Here is a 21507-nt window from a genome sequence, read left to right as displayed (position 1 = left end):
CACTGGGCGCCGAGGGGCTGGAGGGCCCGACCCCCTCCGGGCAGCCCTGAGGGAAGGGCTCCTCCCGAGGCAGACCTGCCGGAGCTGTTGTCCGGGGCCCTGGGCCTGCGCGCAAGCTGCCCGCCGCTTCCAGAGGGCTCCGGGCGCGGGCAGGCCGAACGCCCACTTCGGAGCGCTCCCCAAAGCGTTGACAGACACCAGGAAAGCCGTGACACTCCTCCACAGCCCTTCGTCCTGCTTTCTCTGCCCTTTCTGGTATCCAGCCTTCCGCCTGCCCCGCTCCTCTCCCCCACCCGCCTCCCGGGTACCAGCCCAGGCCTCCCCTCCCCGCCCCGCCCGCCCGCGGCGCCGTCCCGGCCGCAGCGGCTCCTCCCGCTGCCCTTCCTTCCCTCGCTCCCTGCCCCGGCCTCCGCACGAGGGTCGCGGCGGCCCTGCGGCCGGGCCGCCCCATCCCGAAGGCGGCGGCGGCACCAGGCGGGGCAGCGGCCGCCGGCCCCGGAGGCCCCGCCGCCGCCGCGGCTCTGCGCGCCGGGCGCCGCTCGGCCCGATCCCCCTGGCTGCCAGCCGCGGGGACGGTGACAGCACCGGGCCCCGCGGGGGGCGCGGCCGCCCGCCCCAGCGCCGCCTGCTCCTCGGCGGCCGCTCCCGGCCTCGGCCGCCCGCCCGCGCCCCGCTGCCCCTCGCGGAGCCGGGCGCGGCCCCCAGCGCCCCCGCCCGCCGCCGCCGCCGCCGGCGGAACCTTCGCGCCCGGCGGAACCTTGGCGGCGGGCGCGGGCCGAGCCGGAGCGCCCCCGGCGGGCGCCGGCCGGGCCGGAAGGGCGCAGCGGCGGCTTCCGGTCGGTGCGCGGGAGGATGGAGACGATCCTGGAGCAGCAGCGGCGCTACCACGAGGAGCGGGAGCGGCTCATGGACGTCATGGTGAAGGAGATGCTCACCAAGAAGTCCACGGTGCGCGCGCCGGGCGGCGGGGCCGGGGCCGGGGGCCGGGGTCAGGCCTAGGCCGGGGCCGGGGTCAGGCCTGGGGCCGGGGCCGGGGCCGCGGCCGCGCTAACCGTGCTCCTCTGCCCGCAGCTCCGCGACCAGATCAACTCCGACCACCGGACGCGGGCCATGCAGGACGTGAGTGCCGCGCCGCGCCGGGCTGCTGCCGCCCGGGCGGCCTGGGGACAGGGCCCTGCCTGGCATTGCCAGAGCAGCCAGGGAACAGCGGGTCTGGGGGGCTGTTAATGTTCCCTGTGGCATTTTGGGCTTTGTTGTGTTTTTTAGAGGTATATGGAAGTGAGCGGCAACCTGAGGGACCTGTATGATGACAAGGACGGGTAAGTGCTTGCACAGACACTTCATCTTGTAGTGCATCCACCTGAATGTCTGCTGGGTGCGTTTTACCTAGGAACTTGGAGGGACTTCTAAGCCTGTTTTAAATACACAAGAAGTAATGCTGGTATTTGAGAATGTCAATCAAGTTTTGGAGATTAAACTTGCTAGAGCAGTGCCCAGATTTCATGTCAAATATCTTCATGTGGAATGATATACATATTTTGTCACTTTCCTGGTTTAAGGCACTGGGGGAGGCCCTTGAGTCACCTTGAATGTTTTTAAGTGGAGACTACTGCATTTTCAGTAGGAGACGTGACCCAGAGTCTCAAAGTGTAAGCTTATGAAATGTGTATATAACTTTCTCAGGGCACCGAATATCTGATGCTATGCAGGCATTCTTACTGGAATTTCGTGTAACCGAAATGCAGCACTAGATATGGAAAAAGATTATATCAGCATAAACACATTACAGACTTTCCTTTCTATTTGTAATCTTTTTTCATGAACTCACAGCTTACGGAAAGAAGAACTCAGTGCCATTTCAGGACCAAATGAATTTGCAGAATTCTACAACAGACTAAAACAGATTAAAGAATTTCATCGGAAGCACCCGAATGAGGTAAGTAGTTATCTACTTCATAAGAATAGGTGACTTTTGGTCTGCTGGACTTCATCCCTACAATAAACAGAATTTGTTTTGTTCAATTTGTTTGCCTTAATACATCATTTACAACAAATTTCAAAGTACTAAAATGTCACTTGGGAAAAGAAAATGTCTAAAGATAGATAGTGCTTCAAAGGTTGTACGTAAGCTCTTGTGAGTGCTGTGTGAATAGGAGAAAAGGCAAGATGCTAACCGTGTTCTCTGGATGCTGTCTATTAGTTTAGGAACACTCTGCTGCTGAGCTGGCATTTAGTCTTGCCTTTCTCATGCTGGCTAACATCAGATTAATGGGTAATGTCTTTTCTTCTTTTTGTAAAAATAACGCTGAAGAAATAACTGGCCTGCATTGATGAGTTCAGGACCTCTCTTCCTTACTCAGACTTAGTTCTAATAGATGTGGTACAGGCAAAGAAATTTCTCTGCGCTCACGTTGTAAAGTTGTTTGCTGTTTTGTCCCTCCAGTCTCTGCGCTGAACTGCAGAGACCTCAGGTGTTGGCTTTTCTGCCCTCAGTAGCAAGGAGAGTCACCTCTGCTATATAATAAACTCAGGTATACAGCACATATATGTACAGGTAGGGTTGCTGAGTGGTGTGAGTAAACATTATGCAAGAGGAACCAAGTGCCCAGAATTAGTAGGGAGTTGGAATTTTTGGTTTTGTTCTCCTCCATTGTATAGGGAACTAGGATTTGGAACAAGATGATCTTAGACTGCGCTGGATACCTTTTCAGTTATTAGGTTTGCTACTGTGATTTCATATTGATTGTCCTGAGATGTTAGTTGAAGTAATCTTTTCTCTGAAACTTCTGTCTGTTTTTGAAGATCTGTGTTCCAATGTCAGTGGAGTTTGAGGAACTGCTGAAGGCCAGAGACAACCCAAGTGAAGAGGCACAAAGTAAGCCTGTAGTTTTATTCTGAGGCTAATTTAAGTAAAAATGTGGTGCTTGCTTGAGAGGAATTATTTAATGAACAATATGGTCTGTCTTGCATGTTTCAGAATTCTACCTCCCTTTTACTAAATTACTTCAGAAAATTATTCTTATTTCATTTCATTCCTTCTGAACTGTAGCCACCCTGGAATATTCCACAGTAGTGCTGCCTCTCTTGGGAAATATTTTAGTGTATTTGCATAGAGAAGCAGCCAGCTTTCTCATCACTGAGTATCCCTCTTGCATCATAAACATCTTGCTTAAGCATAAATTAATCCACAATTAATCCTTTTCAGATTCTAGCACGTGTGTATGATAAGTCAGGAAGCTTAAGCGCATAATAAAGCTCTTCATAATCTCTTCCACAGATCTAGTGGAGTTCACAGATGAGGAAGGATATGGACGATACTTAGATCTGCACGATTGTTATCTCAAATACATTAATCTAAAATCATCAGAGGTAAGTGGCTGCATGAGTCTGGGGGCATAATAGTGTTTAATTCTTCAGTGCTTAGGGCTGTGGGTTTTTTGTTTGTTTGTTTTATTATTTGCTTGTTTGTTTTACATTGAGTAGTTTATTTCCAAATCACTATTTCAAAGTCACTTTGTTGCACATACAGTTTGACAGCATTTGAATTCTAAATGCTGCCTCATGATTCTTCTTTCATTCCCTTCAATTTATATTTTCTCTCTAACATTAATATAAATGACGGCCCTGTAAAAAGACTGTCTTCTGATACTGCAGTGTGTTAGAAAGCACACAGAGACCACTGGCTCTATGCGCTCCAGAATATAGGCATGAGCTGGTGCTTTTCTTCTGGTCTGGTAAATTGAAACTGGATGTTAATTTGGCTGCCTGTGTATAAAGTCTGACTCAAACATTTTTGTTTTTAGAAACTGGATTATATCACTTACTTATCCACATTTGACCAACTCTTCGATATTCCCAAAGAGAGAAAAAATGCTGAATATAAGAGGTGAGCCTTTTTGCCTACCTGCTTCATATATGACACTTGATCAGAAGGAATTTACTACTTAAGTTTACAGCTGAGAATACAGTTAGCTGTCAAGCTTAGCTGATGTAAGTTAAGTTACTGAGCTGTAGTAACTCAATCATGTATCTGAGCCCTGAGAAAACATGCGGTACAACAAAAGTGTGGAAAGTCATTGGGATCTTATTCTGTAAAGGGATCTTATTCTACCCATGTGGCTGTTGTATCTAGAAATGTTAAAAACTGTCATAATCTTCATGTCTTCCCTTTGGCATACCAGTTGCAATTCTCCAAAGATGTGATTAGAGAAAAATGTTAAGCTTTGACATTGAATTATCTGTGCTCATGATTACCCTGCCAGGTACCTTGAAATGCTTCTTGAGTACCTGCAGGATTACACCGATCGTGTGAAACCATTACTGGACCAGAATGAACTTTTTGGGAAAATTCAGACTGAGTTTGAGAAGAAGTGGGAAAATGGAACATTCCCTGGCTGGCCGGTGAGCAACCATTAAGCACATGTGAATGCTTCTATTTGTGACCCATTTTCTGTGAACCATCTGTGTAAAGTCATCACAGAGTAATGTAGCAAGGTGTACAAGATGTGTAGCTCCACATCACAAAGATGCAGTTTGATACTAACTTGTACGTTTGTTAAGGTCTGCTTATTTGGAATCTTTTCTGTTATTCTGTTGCTCAGTTTAGTGATAGAGTTTTTCTCTTTACAAAATGAATTGCTTTTCTTGAGGTTAGAGTATTATATTACTTGAAGTGTTACATGATGTCTCAAAGATCTTGTACATGGCTTTTCTTGGCAGAAAGAGACCAGCAGTGCGCTCACTCATGCTGGAGCCCACCTGGATCTCTCAGCATTTTCCTCTTGGGAGGTATGTTTTCAGTACTCTGCACATAGTGCTAAATTTTGGACAGGTGGAACTTAGCCACTTTGTGTCTCTTCAGAATTTTACTTGCTGGGCTTTCATCTCTAGCTCTGTGCTCTAGATAAAACTTTGTTTACGCAGATGGCTTACTTTCTTCCATTAGAGGGATGTAACATGAAATGTCTAGTTAGACTTGTCACAGATTGCATTTCGATGAGAAGGAGGAGCCCATCTTTGTTGACAGTCCTTTGGTGAATGCTATTAGTTTTTTTTTTTAATGACTTACAATGTGGGTTTATGTTAATTTTATTTGCTTAATAGCTCCTCTCTTATTGTGATTTTTTTTTTTTTTTTTTTTTAACTAAACAGGAATTGGCCTCCCTGGGACTGGATAGGTTAAAATCAGCTTTATTGGCTCTGGGTCTGAAATGTGGCGGGTAAGATGCAGTCTTTTTATAGTTCTTTTTCAGTTTTTGAGTTTTTTTTCTGTCTTGCATTCCTTTATGGGATACTTGTTCTGTCTTCTCTGTTGTACAAGAATTATTTTAATGATGTTTGAAAGGACAAAACATTGAGAATTAATCAAGGGATTCTGCTAAGGTACTATGCATTGGAGCATACTATGTACTGAAGTCTCTTATGTAGAAGAATATGGCCTAAAGAATGAAGACAAAGATGTTTGATGTAAGGACTTAACCAAGTCAGACTCCTCAATGGGAAACATTCTCAGTGGTTCTTAATGGTTTTCATATGAAATGTACGACCTCTTAGAAGCTCAGTTTATAGTTTTGTTGCATGAATACAAATAGTTATTTTGACATAAATCTATGTTCTGGACTCACCTCCTCCCTGCTTCTCCGTAGAACTCTGGAAGAGCGTGCTCAGAGACTTTTTAGCACTAAAGGCAAATCCCTAGAGGCACTTGATCCTTCTTTGTTTGCCAAGAATCCAAAGACAAAAGGAAGCAAAAGGTGAGTTCTTAAGGGTCACCCTCAGATTGCAATTGTTCCCTTCACTTGGATGAGAAGTTATTCTATAAACATCACTTCTGTATAGTTATAACAGAGACATTCCTGGAGTATAAGAAGCCTTTCATGTTGGGCCAAATGATTCCTAAGCCAAATAGAAGATATTTGAGCTGAATGGTTTGTGTGTGTGTGCAGTTTTGTTTCTATGAGCTGTTTGGTATTTGTTTCTGTTTGTTTTTGTTTGTTTGTTTGTTTGTTTGTTTTGCTATCTACAAGTCAAATGCATCCTTAAGAGGTCAGTGTGCACATGGTGTTTGCAGTTCTGGAATGGACTTCAAAAAGTTTCCTTGTCTATTTCCAGAGACACTGAAAGAAATAAAGATCTTGCGTTCCTGGAAGCTCAGATATATGAGTATGTAGAAGTTCTTGGGGTAAGGATTTAATTTTTCTTTGAGCTTTGAGTTACAGAGCTGTCAAGTAGTGACTGGAAGGTCATTCATATCTTTGTCTGGTGCCTTCATAGACAGTGTATCCAGAAGAGAGATATAAGCATCCAGAGTCATAATGTTCAAGAGCACATGTTAACAGATAGTTTTTCTTTTTTTTTCCCCCCATTGGTAAATAGAATCTGTTGACTTAGGGTTATGTTTCCATTAGCTAATTATTCAGCAGGCTTTTGCCTTTATTCCAGTTCCAGATATGAAGGCTACAGGTTCCAATGGGAAAGCCTTTTTTTTTTTTTTTTCCCCTTCCTCCTAGCCACCGCATCAATGTAGAGAGTTTCAGTGTGGAGAGATTCTATTCTATACCTAAGCCACAGGGTACTGCAAAACTCTACTTGTTCTGCTGTGATAATTGCCTTAAATCCTTGCATCAGTTTTTGTTGGCTGCTTTAGCAGGGTGGCTGTTGTCTTCAGCTTGTCACCTTGGAAGTGCATATAATACCGCAAGTTTTTCATTCTCTTGAAGTAAGAAATACTGTACTAAAATCTCTTCGGTTGTTGGGCTAAGTAAAAGGGAGAGTTCTCTGTTTAGTACTGGTTTTTCATTTCTGTTCCTCTATGCACTGAGGAAGTGTTTTGTGCTGCAAGAGTTTGCACTTGTTTTGTTGCTATCATGTTGTGTGAACATTTCCTTCTCTTTTCCTGCATTCTAGGAACAGAGACACCTTACTCACGAGAATGTGCAGCGTAAGCAAGCACGGACAGGAGAAGAGAGAGAGGAGGAGGAGGAAGAGCAGATCAGTGAGAGTGAGAGTGAAGATGAAGAAAATGAAATCATTTATAATCCTAAAAATTTGCCTCTTGGTTGGGATGGCAAGGTAATTGAGGTTGACTGCTCTGAAGAAGTGGGAGGAGATTTCACTGAATCCACACTACTTTTCTATTTGAACCTGCTTTGCCATTTGGCATAATCTGTGTTTCTTTTTCCTTGTCAGCCAATTCCTTACTGGTTGTATAAATTACATGGTTTGAACATCAACTACAATTGTGAGATTTGTGGTAACTACACTTACCGAGGGCCCAAAGCTTTCCAGCGTCACTTTGCAGTAAGTAGGGTTTTGCTACAGAAACATCAGTGCTTCTTTCAAATAATCTTGATAGTAAGTAACTAATAAACTGCTGAAGTGTCTGAGTGGCACTTTTACCTCCATTTGAGAATGTGGGTCTGGGCTGATGCTGCAGAGCCATGCTTTTGGAACTGTAAATTATCATACTAAGATCTGTTCTGCCAATTTCTGTAGGGTCCCCTCTTGGTTGAACTCTGATTCCGATGCCCAGGTCTGATTGGTGCAGAGCACCCACTGGCTGCCAGTGTATTGTTACTGTCTAAAATGCAGAAAAAAATATATTTTTTTATATTTTTATTTTTATAGAGCTTTTTAGGACCAGTAGATTTGTATTTTGATAGTATTTGTTTTATCCTGTTCAGATTTTAATACATGTGGTTAGTCTCTGACACTGTGGATGAAGCGTCATTCCCTCTCATAATACTGATCTCTTTCCTCTGTTCCTCAGGAATGGCGACATGCTCATGGAATGAGATGCCTGGGCATTCCCAACACTGCGCATTTTGCCAATGTGACACAGATCGAGGATGCTGTCTCATGTAAGCAGTCATGGCATTTCTTTGCACAGAACAGGGAGCATGTGGTGTAAGAATGGCCATATTAGCTCTGGCCAAAAATTGTTCTTACTCCTGTGGCCAGAGACTAGTTTTGTGAAAGAGTGTAAGAAGCAGGGTGTGTGGGGGATGATCCTTCCTTGGATCATCCCTTCCTGCTCTTTCAAGGGGTTGGCTTTTTTCTTCTTGGATTCCTGTAGGAGCAGATGCTTGTTAGGACAGCCAGTGAAGTGTTTATTCACTGCAAAGTGTTTTGTCTGCGATGCTTCATGTATGGAATCTCAGCCAAGTGTAATAGGCAGCATTTCTTCACACAAAGGGTGTCTGCCTGGTCCCAAAATGTAGATAACTTTTACTTAATTGGTGTGCATCACCATCTTCCTGGGGAAGCCAGAAAAACCTTCAGAAAGGGTAGAGCCGATAGGGAGATTTTTGAAGCCTACGGTACTTAGGACTTCTAGTGATTCTGATTTGATACAGCCAGTCTGTCCTGGTATCTTGAGGAGGGTCCCCCTGCAGATGTTGTTTTTTGAACCTGCCCCATTTAGGCTAACAGGTATAGGTTGTGGTTGCTGGAGAGAAACAGATTCTCACCTGGAAGAAGCCACGCGGGGAAAATCTCAATTTCCCAGACAAGCTATTGTCATCTTATTTCCTTTGGAGCTGGGTCTCTGAAGTACTGTTTTTGAATCTTTGTCTTTTCTGTCCCATCCTGAATGTCCACTTTAAAGCCTTGTTTGCTTTAATTCTGTGCCAGAATTTCACCAGGCAGCGTTACTAAACTGGACAGAGGGATGATACATTTGTGACAGATAGTAGCTACTTTCCTGGATTACTGAAGTGATGAAGAATATTTAAAAAATAAAATGTGTATATTCCACTAGATTAAAAGCTAGTTTTTCAAGGGAAATGGCATTCAGATCCTGTATGATTTTGTATTTACAGTGTGGGCAAAGCTGAAACAACAGAAAGCTTCAGAGAGATGGCAGCCAGATACAGAGGTGAGATGTTTCTAGAAGCATTTGGATGTTTCTGGTCTCATGTACTTGGGAACCCCCATTTACCCTGCATGAATTGTCTGGGTCTGGCAAAAAAATTTCTAAAAGAATCCAATGCATGCTGGAGAGCTAAGTAGGAACCTACACTGCTGGTTGCACAGCTCCTGTTAGTGGTGATGTTTGAAAAGCACTTCATATGCTGCTCTGGAAAGTAGTTCTAAGAGGACAGATTGAGCCCTTTGTCTATGTAAGTGTTTTTTAATACATTGCTCTATAATATCAAAGTCCTCTTTGTTTTGTGAGAAGGAAGAGGAACTGTTTTTTTTGAGGAGTGAGTTCACTTACACTAGCACCTTTTCTTAAACTTCTGACTCAAAACATTTTTCAGTAGTATGCAGGGAGCAGGATAACAGAATGCTCTAGAGTGCAGTGAGAAATGTAGCCTGTAGTACAGTTTGTAATTATTCTGAGTCTGGATAAGCTGTGATAGGTACAGAAGTGTAAAAGTGTTTCATGCTCCTGTACCACCCTTAATTGCTAAGATTAGCTCCTGTCATGTAGCCTGCTGGTAGATCTACTGTATACCTTCATGTAGAGAGGTTCTTGGTGGGAAAGTCATGTTGAGTAGAAGCTGCTGGAGCTAAAATTCAAATGCTGTGGTATAACCTGAATCAGGCTCTGTCCAATACTTCTAAATTGTTCATTCCGTTCTAGGAGGAATATGAGGATTCCAGTGGGAATGTGGTGAATAAAAAGACCTATGAAGACTTGAAGCGTCAAGGGCTGCTGTAACTTTTCCCAAGCAAAGGATTTCACATCTGAAAATCAAGTGGAGAAGTGTCAGCAGCTCTGACTTCTTCATTTTCTGTATTTTCTATTTTGCATGAATATAGATTTCAAGGATACTTTATAGAATCACTTTCTAGTAAGCCCCTTGTGAAAAGCATACTTGTGATAGTTTAAAACTTATGTTATTTTATATTAAAAAAAAGCTGAAAAATAAACTGATTTTAATTTAGGAAGTGCTGAGAAATTTGTCTCCTTTTGTATGCTGGAAAGAAGGGATTAACTTGGTTATGGTATTTTTGAAAAGCTTTTTGCACAGTTTGAATTGTCAGAAATAATTGCTTCTCTCTTATTCTGGTTTTGATATAAATTTTTATGGTGAGGATTGACCTTATTTTAAAGCACACATGAAAATTTTGTGTTTAAAATGAATATTGGTTCTAATTGTCCCACAGGACTGGAGTTAAGCTGCTCAATCGTGGGAACCTCTGTTTTTTTCCATTACATTAGGAAACTGCAGTAAAGTAAAAGACAGTAGTGGGACGTTAGGAAGTGGTTTTGAGGGCTCTGTGTGTCTAGCTCTTATCAGCTTTATAGGAGGCTTTTATCTATGCAGTCAAAACTGATGGCATCTACCAGAAACAGATAAATGTTTTCAGGGTTTCATCCAAGCTCTGGTACTGGCTCTAGTTAAATATAATCTGCTATGAAAAAGTCTCTGTTAGTTGGTAATGGGAAGATTTCCACCAACGATGACTCAAATCTTAGGAGACAAAGGCAAAAGAGGCATTTATTGGAGGTTTTTCTTTTTTTGAAATTGGTATCTAGTTTTTCCCTTATGTGAGCAGTTAGAAAGTTGGAACTTCCTGCTCTTAGGTTGTATAGAGGCTTTTGGTGTTTTTTCTTGCTTTAGTTACTTGTTGATTTATGCCCTAGATGCATTGAGTCTAAAATATTGATGCTGGACTGCAGTCTGAAAGTTGGTTGTGACAAGAAATGCAGCTCTGTCTTCCCTCTGCAATGAGTGTGGGGAGCTTAACAATTTTGATATTTATGGGCAGCAGATGTGAAAGGCTGTTAATATAGGCAGGCATTCCAGTTTTAGTCTCACCTTTGTGAAGATGCTTTTCACTAGGCTTTGGAGCAGGTTGGAGAAAAAAAACAACACCTTTCTCTGTTGTCGCTCTGCAGGGCCATTTGCATCTCTGAATCCAGCAGAGCAGCAGGTAACAAACACCTCTCCCTGGGTGATGGTTTGCACAGCTGGTGGTTGGCAGGGGTGGAGCTGGTCGCTGGCACCAAGGTGTGAGCCGATGCTGCAGGTACCCGTGGCAGCTGCCGGTGCGCAGTAGGCAGTCCACCCCTAGCAGCAGCTGCAGGCTTTCGCTGGTGCACTAGGGCTTCGCAGAGCAGACAGACAGGGTGAGTCAATGCCGTGGGCTGTTTCCTTTCCCTGCTTTTGGGGAAAGCTGCTTTGCTTGGGAGGAGGCTTTGTCTGGTGGTGTTTGTTCCTAGCCTGTCCTGGAGCTGGGTCTGGCTGTGCTGGAGCAGCACCTCCCTGAGTAAGGGCTGCTCGGTCTGTAGTGGCTGTGGTGAAACAGCAGAGGTAACTGATGGCTTTAGCTCCCATCTTGCTTGTGCAGGGTACGGTAGCGGCCAGGAGAACTCAGAGTGATTGCCTTGCTGTGGCTGTGCCGCCCAGCTCAGCAGAGTCCAAGGGGAAGAGGTTGAGCTCTCTCTGGGCTTTTGGGCTTTCCAGTGGGGGCTCTCCAGTCTGCAGGGAGTCTTCATCTCAGCAATGTGCAAACCTGTCCCAGGTGGGGTGCCTGCCCTCATCAGGAAGGTGGGAGAGACACCAGTCTGCACAGCTTTCTCCTTCACACTGGATGAACTACCTCGGTGGCTGCTACACATGCTTCAGCCACTTCAAGTCCTCAGGGAATGTTAGCCAGGCCTAAGTCCTAAGAAAGGAGGGGAGTGTTTTCATTCTCCTTTGCCCTGGGGCCTGTTTGGAGTGAGGCCTTCACTGTTTCCCTAGATATACAGGTAGAGAGGTGTTTGTTCTGAATCAAAGCAGAGATTTACCCACAATAGAGAGCTGGGTGTTACAGGAAGTGCCAAAAAGGGTAGAACTTCCCAAACCATGGGGGTGAGTGCCAGGGCAAGGGGCTGTGTGCTGAGACGCTTTGGACCTGGGACTGGACAGCATTGTGGAGACACGTGTGAGAATTTAACCAAGAGCTTTAGAGCAGAAAACCTCTGTCCATTGAACCTGCTCTGGCCTGAGGCCTTCTCACAAGTCCAGCTGGCAAAAGCCTGTTCTCCTTGCTGTGACAGAGTAGTGGCTCCTGGGCCCACCCCTGGGAGCAAGCTGCTGTTCTGAGGGTCAGCAGATGCCATGGCAGACCTGCCTTCTGCCCAGCTTGCTGACCTGTATTACTTTCCCAGCTGTGCCGCATGGTTTCTGTGCTCAGTCCACATACGGAGCTGTTTGTGGCTGGAGGCATGCAGCATGGAGGCTGGCAGGTGGGAATCGCCTGTGTGAAAGTGATGTGTGTGCCACTGTCCCATGCTGAGGTGCTGTGGTCGGGGCAGGCAGGGAGAGGGGAGGCATGCAGTAATGGGGAGCGAAAGGTGAGAAGGATGTGGCTGTTTATTGTGAGTTAATCAGAAATATTTGAGCATTGGCAGTGACGCAGCTCTTTATGATCCAGAACATTTCCACCTCTCACTAGGGAAGGCTACTTTAGGTGCAAATTGCTCCTGTTTATGTTCTGCATGAGTTGTGTGCCAGAACTAATAGGCCTGTGCGTTGCTCTTTGCCAAGTCCTGAGGGCTTGTTGCAGAGGCATGTTTGGAAGTGGGCATTTTTCATGCCAGACTTTATTCATCCACAGTAAGAAGAACTGCTGTGCAGGGTCTCTGCTGCTGCCCTGAGCTCTGAGGTGCCACTCGGGGTGGTGGGCAAGGGTCCTTCCGTGACAGGCGCTGCAGCCCGCAGGTCACCTCTTCATTTGCAATGGCAGCAGGACACTGCTGTGTGGTGCCAAACAGCACCAGTAATGAGCGTGCATTCATGCTCCCGGCCCCTGTTTGCAGCTCTGCGTATTACCTGTGAGGACTCAGTGGAGCGTTACCACATCAACCAGGAACATGTGGCTTCCCAGGGGAGCTCTTGCTTGCGAGGAGCCGTGCTGTGCCCCTGGGCCTGTCAGCAGCAGGTTGCTGGGCAGCCTCGGTGGTTTGGAGAGCATCACGGGAAAGGAGCAATGTGGCTGGGTGTGTGGCCATTCTGGGTCTGAGCCCGCATGGCTGAACAGCCTCCCCTGTAAACATGCTGCTGTGTGCTCAGCACTGTGCTGCGGCCCCGCAGGCTCATGTATGAGGTATGGTGCAGAGCCACTATGGCACAGTACGAGACCAGAGAACAGTGAGGAGGGCGCTGGGTGCCTGTGCAGCCCCTCCGCGGGGGCTGCTCTCTGTATCCTGCCATGGCTGACCATGGAGCACAGCCTGGCTGGCTGCACCTGAGGGCAGCAGTCAGCAGAGTCGTAGCACTGGCATGAACAAGGATGAGCATCCAGCATGTGCGTCTTCTCCCCTAAGGGTGCTTGGAGCCTTGCTCTGCAGAGGGACTCCTGGCCTCTTGCACAGCCAGAGCACCAATGCCCCATGTGGAAGAACAGGCACTGCCTGCTCAGCAGGAGCGGCTGCGCCAGCAGTCTTGCTCTGGGCGTGCTGCTGCTGACACAAGAGCTACTGCAGGAGAGATGGCTGCACTGGAGAAGCTGCTGGGCCAGGTACCACTGGACATGCCCCCGGGGGCCCAGCCCTGCTTCCTGGATGCAGCTGTAACTTGTAGTTTGCAGCTCCGCTTGGGAGATAGACACGCAGTGCTGCTGGTGCAGCTGTTGCAGCCCTTGGGCACGTGGACGTGCTGGCCAGCACTGTGTCGCACAGCTCGGGGATCTGCGAGTCCTGGGGTAGGCAGCTCCCAGGCTCCCTCTGCGCTTGTTAAACTGCCTCCTGCTGCAGCTGTGACTGAAACGGCCTAATTGTTGCTCCCCAGACTCCAGGTAAGCCTGGTAACAGCGCTTGTTGGAGCATTTGGCACGCTTTGAAGCTGCTCTGCCCCTCTCTCCAGAGCTGAGCTGTGCTGGTGAGGTTCCCTGTGTTTCTGCAGCTGCTGGGCTTGGGGGTCAGAACCTCTCCACGCGTTGCTGGACAGGATCTATGGGCAGGACTGGGTGTTGCAGGTGCCAGGAGCTGGCAGCCGTGGAGGAACTATCCCTCTGCAGCTCCCAGACTCAGAAAAAGAGACAGACTATGTGCCTGGACACCACAGAAGATGTCTGAAGGGCAGGGTAAAACTGTTAACTTAAATTCTCTGCAAAATGGCTCCAGGAAGTACCAAAAGATTTGTTTATTTACATGTTACATGATTTCAGTATTGAGAGCCTGTTGAAATGACCTGGATTGTAGTTTTCAGGGATGCTATTTGTGGGTGTTGTTACTGGCCAGGCACTTTCTCCTTCCTGGAAAGCATGTTCTGCCACCACAGGGACCAAAAATGAAGCGCTGAACACAAACAGGGATTTTTCTGGTGCCTACTGGAGTCTGCAATAAGGCTGCAGAAAGCCTAGGAGAAAGGTCTCTTCCGAAAAGCCACAACAGTAAAAGTCTTTTCCATAGCATGTCCTGATTTTGTTTCTGTCACCTTGTCTCCCTGTTCCCCCCCCCACCTCCGAGCCGTGTGCCTGGCAGATGCCGGGAGCATGTGCTGCCGCGACCACAGCAGCAAGCGCTGGAGTGGGACCGTCCCCTCTTCCCGACCGGCTCTGACTGTGCCTCTCTGCCAGGTCTGACCAGGGTGAGGTCGCGGGCGGCTGAAGATGGCAGGCTGCGGGTGCCTCGTCCTCCCCGTTCAAGGTAACAGCGGCTCCGCTCCAGGAGGGAAAGCTGGGGTCTCCCCGCTGCGGGTAAGGACTCCCTTGTGCTGTGCTGGAGGCCTCCTTGGAGCCGGGGCCCTGGGCAGGCTGGGGGGTCCGTGCTGGCAGGGGGGAGGCTGCGAGGGCCCTTGCGTGCTGCTGTCTCTGCAGCAGGGCTGGTTCCCTGCAGCCAGCGCAGGGTCCCTGATCCCAAGCTTGTCTGTGGGGCTGTCTGCTGCCCTCCCCAAGGGGAACAAGTCACCACCTTGCTCCAGAGACACTGGTGGGGCTGGCGTTGGCGTTTCACACTGAGCCGACCTTGCTGCTGAGGAGGCTCTTCAGGCTTGGAGTAAAGCAGGCAGCGGACGTGGCGGTCTCAGTCCTCTCTCTTCTGTTGCAGGCCTGCTACTCTGCACCTTGGCTCTGTACTTCTGCACCCAGCACCCTCTTGCCATAGCAGGTGAGCTCTGTACCCCAAGGAAAACCTGGGGCTCCTGTGGGGAACAGGGCAAAGCCAACATGGTGCAATTGGGACTTTGTCCCTCTCCCCTCCAGGCTGTATTCTGTGGGATGGAGCTGCACTGGGGAACCTTTTCTCATGGTTTTGACCCCAGAAACACCTGTTCTTCACATGCAGCATGGCTGGAAGGGAAAAGGAGAAGCTGTTAGAAAGTCTGTCTATAGCACTACTGCAGTGATCGCCTGGGCTGCTGCCTCTGCCCTGCTTGTTGGGCTCCCTGTTCACCAGCTGTAAAGGGTCTTATGAGAACCTTTATTACTTGTTTGGGACATCCTGTCACTTAATGCCATCCATATTCCAACCTCAATATGGCCAATGCTTCCTGCAAATCCCTTTGGACTGTGCAGTGGCTCAGGAGGGTACGCAGGGCTTGCTGAGTGTGAGGTTGGTGTTTCCTTCACCGTGGGGGTACTTTGGATCTTCCAGAGCCCGATGGTACTTACAACTCCTCTGCGGCCTCCAACTCCTCTGCGGCCTCCAACTCCTCTGCGGCCTCCGACTCCTCTGCGGCATCTGACTCCTGGGTGAATGGGACAGAAGAAACACCAGTAAGGAAGGGGACCATTGCTCAGGCTGTTACAACCCTGCAGAGAGCGTCTCTAGCATGCGTGGTCTCTTGTGGCAGTCAGAGTCCCATGGGAGCAGCTCCCTGGGGTGGAAGGGGAGTACGTGGGGCACGGTGGGTGGGTGGAGGAGCCCCTTGGACAGCAAAGCCATGGTCAGGGCAAGCATAATGGCGGTGCTGCCTGCCAGTGCTGCCCGGTGGTGCTGCGTGAGCCGGGTTCTCTGCGCGGGACTTCCCAGCCTGCTCTCTGTGCAGCTCACCTGCCAGAGCTTTCACTGCTCCGGGGAGAGGTGTTACCAGGACGAAGCCTATGCCAATGAAACGATGACCTGCTACAACAGCTCTTACTGTGAGGTACGGAGCTCGCCTAGCCGGAGGGCAGGAGGGGGGAAAGTCTGATAGTGAAAGTCTGTTTCCCCTTCTTTATAACAGAAATCCCCAGTAGTTTAAGACTGTGTCAATCTCCCGTTTCCCTTCTCTCTTCATTGCTGCCTGTCAGTTATTTTTGCTCCTTCATCATGGCATCTCTTCACGATTTTTCTACCAATTTTTTTCTTTGGGTCTGCTATTGCAGCTCTACCGATTCTCCAGTACAAACTACACAGCCAGGTGCAGCAGCGACTGCAGCACAGAGAATTGCAGGACCAACAGCAGTGTGAGCATGCAGCAGTGTGCCCTGGACTGCTGCGACTCACCCCTCTGCCTTCAGCTCAATGCCAGCTTCTATGGTAACTCCTTGCGGGGCCTGAGGCCGGCAGCTGTCTGAGGGTCTGCGATTAATCCTGCTGCACACAAAGGAGATGGGGTGACAACTCACTGCAGAGGCGTGGCTTCATCCCTGGGTTTCCTGTGCCCTAGAGATTTTACTCCTTTGAAGCATGTGGGGAAGAACAGGGCTAGAGGGAAGGGCTGGCTCAGCAGCTCCCGCAGCAGGAGGCTGTAGAGGGTCACCTTGTGCGTCCGCCGTTCCCCCAGCCTTGGCTGACATGTAGAGCGGGCACTGGCTGGCCAGGCACTGTCCCAGCTTGGGCTGCAGGCCTGACTCCATAACCCCACTGCACAGCACCGGTGTAGCCCCAATTTAGGCAAAGCTGGGCTGTCCTATAGCACAGTGTGACCCTCTCAGATGAATTTGTACCTAGAGCGATAGCTGTATGGGCATGTGGCCATGGAGGGCTCTGCACGCAGGCTGTGTCCTGAGCGCTGCCTTACGGGGCTACTCATATGTCTGCTGCAGGTGACCTGCCACCCACCACTACGCCAGCTACGACGACAACCACCACCACCACCCGAGCTCCCGCCCGAAATGTAGGTATTGGCTGGACGTGGGGTGCTCTCGCTGCAGGCTCTCCTGGTGGGCTGGTGAGGCCGTGGCTGGTGGGCTGCTGTGCTCCCATCTGAGAGGGGCTGGGCTTCCCTGGGAGATGGAAAGGGCACATGGCAAGCCCTGTCCAACAGGCTCATTTCCAAGCCAGCACTTAGTCGGTTTAAGTGGATTAAACCGACTGCATGGTGAACCTTTCTCATAGCTGCAGAGAGGGTGCAGGAGGTTGGTGAGGCATTGAAGTCTTTTTCCTGAGCCTCAGAGATGGTGGAGGGGAAGGTGCTTATCTTTGTGAAGCCACATTAAGAGGAAGGAAAAGGAGGCTTGAAACTTGTCAGCTATGGTGGTGTTACAGTAGTTTCCTGCAGAATTTGAGATGGGGAGCTGTTAGTCTTTGATTAGTGCATCTAAAATGCCTGAGACAACACTTGCCAAATACCAAAGGAAAGAGATGCCCACAAAGATGGGCATTCCTGGCTTTGCCCCAGCTCCTGAAGGGGGATTTGGGAAGGGCATCTCAGGAAGGAAAGGCTATCTGAAATTCAGTTCTGCCCTGGAGGTCCTGCTCTCTGGACTGGTGAATATACAATATCTCCTCTGGTCCTCCCTTGTAGGGGAAACTGTGTGCATCGTTCTCCTGTCATGGGGACGGATGTTTCAAAGGCAAGAAGACTGTTGCTGGATGCACTGTCGGGCATGACTTCTGTGAGGTATGGTCTTGGGTTTAGAGAGCAGGACGATCCCTGAGCTGGAATCTGTGTGCGTCCCCATAAAGCGAATGCTAGAGGCTGGGCAGTGGCCTACCAGGCTAACACCTCTCTCCTCCTTCCAGATGAAGAAGATGGGTTTGGACTATGTGGCGGGATGTAGCAAAGCCTGCAAGACTGCCAAACCAGTCTGTGCCAGTGGAATGAAGGCGACCTGTTACCAGGAATGCTGCCCAGCTACCCCGAAGGCCAGCTGTCTGAAACTGGATGGCAAGGTTCACGTCAATGGTGCTGAGCAGGTGACTCTGGCCCCACTCTTGAAGCTCCTGGCATGTGGGATGGTCTTTCTCCTGAATTACAGGGTCTCTGCTTCCCTCTGGGAGTAAGCAGCAGTCCTGGTGCTCCACAGCCTGCCCTTGAGCTCAGCAGCATTTGTTAGGATTTCTGTAGCTCTCTGACTTCAGCCAAGGTTGCTATCAAATGCCCTCTGTTAGATCAATGTCCCAGGTGTCTCCTCCCCCTGTTCAGCACGTCAGTCCCATGGGGCGTCCCCAGGCCTCTGTGAAAACACCCATGCGGTGGCTGCAGTTTGCTGGCTGGCTCCAGTCTCTACTCGTGTTGTCCTGCGCAGCGCAGGGAAAGGCAGAACCAGCGAACTGCCCTGGAGAGTACCTGATGGGATGAATTTCAGAGCAAACAGCAAATTAAGATTTCCCTTTCGCTCTGCTCCTAGAAGAGTCTTCAGCCACATGTTCAGACTGTCTGCACAGAGACTCCTTCTCCCACTTTTGAGTTGCTCAGTGAATGGTAGGTGCATGGGTGGATATGGGGCTCCCCGACAGCACAGAGAGCCAGTGCTCTGCTTCGTGCGGGTCGCAAAAATGACACTGGCTGCCTGCCCGAGCTGCAGAGCAGGGGAGACCCAAGCAGCTGCCCTGCGGGATGATCCCCTCTGTGGGGTGGCTGTCCCTTTCCACTGTTAGAGAAGTTTTCTCACTCTGCTCAGTCCCAGTTCAAGCCTCCTCTGGGTTACAGGACAGAAGGACAAATTCCAGGTGCCCTGGAGCCTTGTGACTAACTGCCTCACTCAGGCTTCTTTGTCAGCAGTCATTTGCACCCAAGCCAATACTACTGTGCACAAGGGACACCAAAGGACATGGTGGAAGCCAGGTCTCTTCGCCCCGTGCTTGTGTGGCTATTTAGGCAGAAAAGCCCCGTTATCAGCAAGCTTAAGCAGGAGTAGTTTTCCCCTTGTCTTTCAATAGCAGCTGATGCAGCTGCCCTAAGGGCTGATGCACTGCGGGGTGCAAGCGGCAGGATGTAGGTTGCTGGCTGGCCTGAGCTGTTGCTGAAGCTGCTCCTGAAGCACAAGCTAGGAAATCCTCTTTCCCCTGGGGCTGCTCATGCAGCATGGTAACACACCACTGCCAGCCTTGCACAACTAGCAAGGGCCACCTCTGCTGTTTCTCTGGCTGGCCCTCGGCGAGAGAACCAAGGTGAGATCTCCTCTGCTGCGGGCACAGGCTGAGAGCTGCTGGCTCGGCCAGTCTGCTCGTTGGCAGCTACTCTTGCTTTGAGTTCAGTATGTTTGGCTCAGTAGTTGCCCTGCACAGGACCCCGATGCTGATCTCAAATCCCACCTGCCATCCCTAAGCCCCACTCGAACTGCGCCTTCCTGGGACTGGAGTCCTGGCTCCCGTTTGGTATCTTACATTTCAGTGAACTTCAAATGCTCCTAGTCAAGATCCCCTAGTGCACTCAGAGGAAAGGCGCTTAATCTATATGCGTTAAGGAAGCTACAGCAAGGCGTTCTTCCCTGCCAGAAACCTGTAGGCCTGTGTGATTTGCAAGTTAATTACAGCTTCTGAGAGCTGCTGCAACATGCCTCTGCGCTGCGGGGACTGCAGATGCTGGAATGAGTGACCTCGGGTGAAGGAGCAAGGGGGTGTTAAGCCTGTTTAAAAAACAGAAAATTCTGCCTTGACTGAAGACATAGGGTCTGCTCTAGTTAATAATCTGCTTGCAGTGCAGCCTTTCTGGGTGTCCACTTACCAATTAGTTTAAAACTGCTCTGGTATTGAAATGCCTCCTGTCTGGATAGGTAAAATTAATAACACCATGCTTCCTCTCCAAATCTTAGACAGGAAAATGAGATTTCTCTGAAGTGTCACATATTTTAGATGATCCTGTCTCACATCTATGATTCTCTACACCTAAAGATAGAGCAGGGAATTAGGTTGTAACTGTAAGCAAACCAAAGCCCCCCAATCCACTCCAATTTGCCTGTTACTGCATTGCGTGTAGCTGGTACGTTGCTTGTCACGCGAGATGCCACCAGCCCGAATTCACGGATCATGCAAACACAAACGCTCCTGTCCTCTGCCACTGTTGTCTCTTCCAAAGAAAAGATTGTGAAAATGTAAGTATAAATAAAACGTTTCAGTCCTGCTGGCTGGTGACTAGGATTGTTTGTACGTGGCTGAACACTATGTGACTTGGAGTAGGGGAGGGAGACCCTAAACGTGTTGGTTTTACAGTGGAGACAGAGAGCTAACTGGTCTTGGGGTGCTTCATGTGCTTTCACCAGCAGAAAGGATTTGCTTGAAAAGCCCTTAAACAGTCCTGCACTCTGAGGAGCCCTCTTGCAGCGGATGTGGGACTCGACGGAAAAAAAAGCTCGCTGAGACACATAGCTGGCCCCTTCCACATTGCAGGCGTCCTCCCTTGCGCTGCGTTGGTCTGTGGCCTCCATCAGCCTCCCATCTGGAGCGTGCAAACCGCAGCACAGAGTTTCGGGTGTGTTTTAGGCCACAAGCATCAGTATATCAATAGCAAGCGAAATTGGGGTGAAACCCAGGGTTCTTTTCTGTTTCAAAAATACCATATAGCACCACATTACTCATACTGAATAGCGGTTCAGCGTTCATAGGAAACATTACAAAATGTTCTCCTTTCGTTTCTGCTTTGCCTTCTCTCCTCATTTTGCTCTGCTCTTTGGTTGTGGGGGGGGAGTGGAAAGGCAGACAGCAGAGCAGTTGCCTTAAAAAAGGCTGGTTCTTTTTTTTTGTATAATCCCTAGATCTTGGCTATCACTCCTACAGGTGTTGAAAGAACTGATCTAGGCTATGCTCTCCCATCTTTAGTATGCAAAAGATGTGGTCTGGTTACGTTTCCTAGCACCTGTTTGCAGACTTTACTGTAATTAATTTGCATAATAAAAGAGTAGCTCCAAAGTTTGCTTATGCCACCTCGGTCGCCTGGCATTTTAACCAAAAACAATGCAAGGTGCTACTGAAGAAGAGCATCTCCTGATTTTACTCGCAAATAAATGTTTTCAGCTTTCTGCTAAACGGGCACCTTTCTCCCCTGCTGCTCTCCCCGTGTCCCGCAGGAGCGGGTGCTGCAGGATGCTCCAAGCTGCCTTGGACCCGGCTCTTCCTCGCCAGCCTGTGGGCCTGGCTTCCTGCCAGGAGCTGCTTGGTGCCCTCCATCAGCTCCGCTGCTTTCTTGCCCTCTTTCTTCTTTCTTTTTGGTACCAACAATACAGGTGCACAAATCCAGGCTGTTGTGAAAGTCTTGTCCAGATTCAGTGATCAGAGCAAGCAATCGCACTAGGCTTGTTTCCCAGGGCCGTGCAAGTTTCTGATAAACAAAAGCATTTGGGAAACATTTTCTTCCCGAGAAAGCAGGAAAGCATCAGGTAATTTTGAAGGAAAACATGGCTCGCTCTTTGCAATTTTTGTGGCTCTCGGCAATGCAGGGCCCGAGAGTGCGCGGGGGTGGAGGGGTGAAGGCGCCCGGTGCT

At 49.0% G+C, this 21507-nt stretch overlaps 1 protein-coding gene across 1 annotated transcript; it reads left to right on the top strand.

The window, feature by feature from the left end:
* The first annotated feature begins 773 nt into the window (after positions 1–773).
* Positions 774–9894, top strand: SF3A3 (splicing factor 3a subunit 3). Its single transcript, XM_067311430.1, has 17 exons — positions 774–948; positions 1072–1119; positions 1267–1319; positions 1831–1936; positions 2803–2875; positions 3278–3369; positions 3804–3886; positions 4263–4401; positions 4720–4788; positions 5152–5219; positions 5646–5753; positions 6112–6181; positions 6907–7071; positions 7189–7299; positions 7769–7859; positions 8820–8875; positions 9587–9894. Exons 1-17 carry the CDS (start codon positions 853–855, stop codon positions 9662–9664), a joined length of 1506 nt encoding a protein of 501 aa, XP_067167531.1. The 5' UTR covers positions 774–852; the 3' UTR covers positions 9665–9894.
* The last annotated feature ends 11613 nt before the right edge of the window (positions 9895–21507 follow it).

Source organism: Apteryx mantelli, chromosome 27 (assembly GCF_036417845.1).
Source record: "Apteryx mantelli isolate bAptMan1 chromosome 27, bAptMan1.hap1, whole genome shotgun sequence".
In the NCBI taxonomy this organism is placed as follows: Eukaryota; Metazoa; Chordata; class Aves; order Apterygiformes; family Apterygidae; genus Apteryx; species Apteryx mantelli.
This window is presented reverse-complemented; position numbering and strand designations above follow the sequence as displayed.

Excerpts from the sequence above, each read along its gene's own strand:
- SF3A3 (XM_067311430.1), top strand. The coding sequence starts at position 853 with ATGGAGACGATCCTGGAGCAGCAGCGGCGCTACCACGAGGAGCGGGAG. Across the intron at positions 2,876-3,277 it reads CCCAAGTGAAGAGGCACAAA|ATCTAGTGGAGTTCACAGAT; the intron begins GTAAGCCTGTAG and ends TCTCTTCCACAG. Across the intron at positions 3,370-3,803 it reads TTAATCTAAAATCATCAGAG|AAACTGGATTATATCACTTA; the intron begins GTAAGTGGCTGC and ends TTTTGTTTTTAG.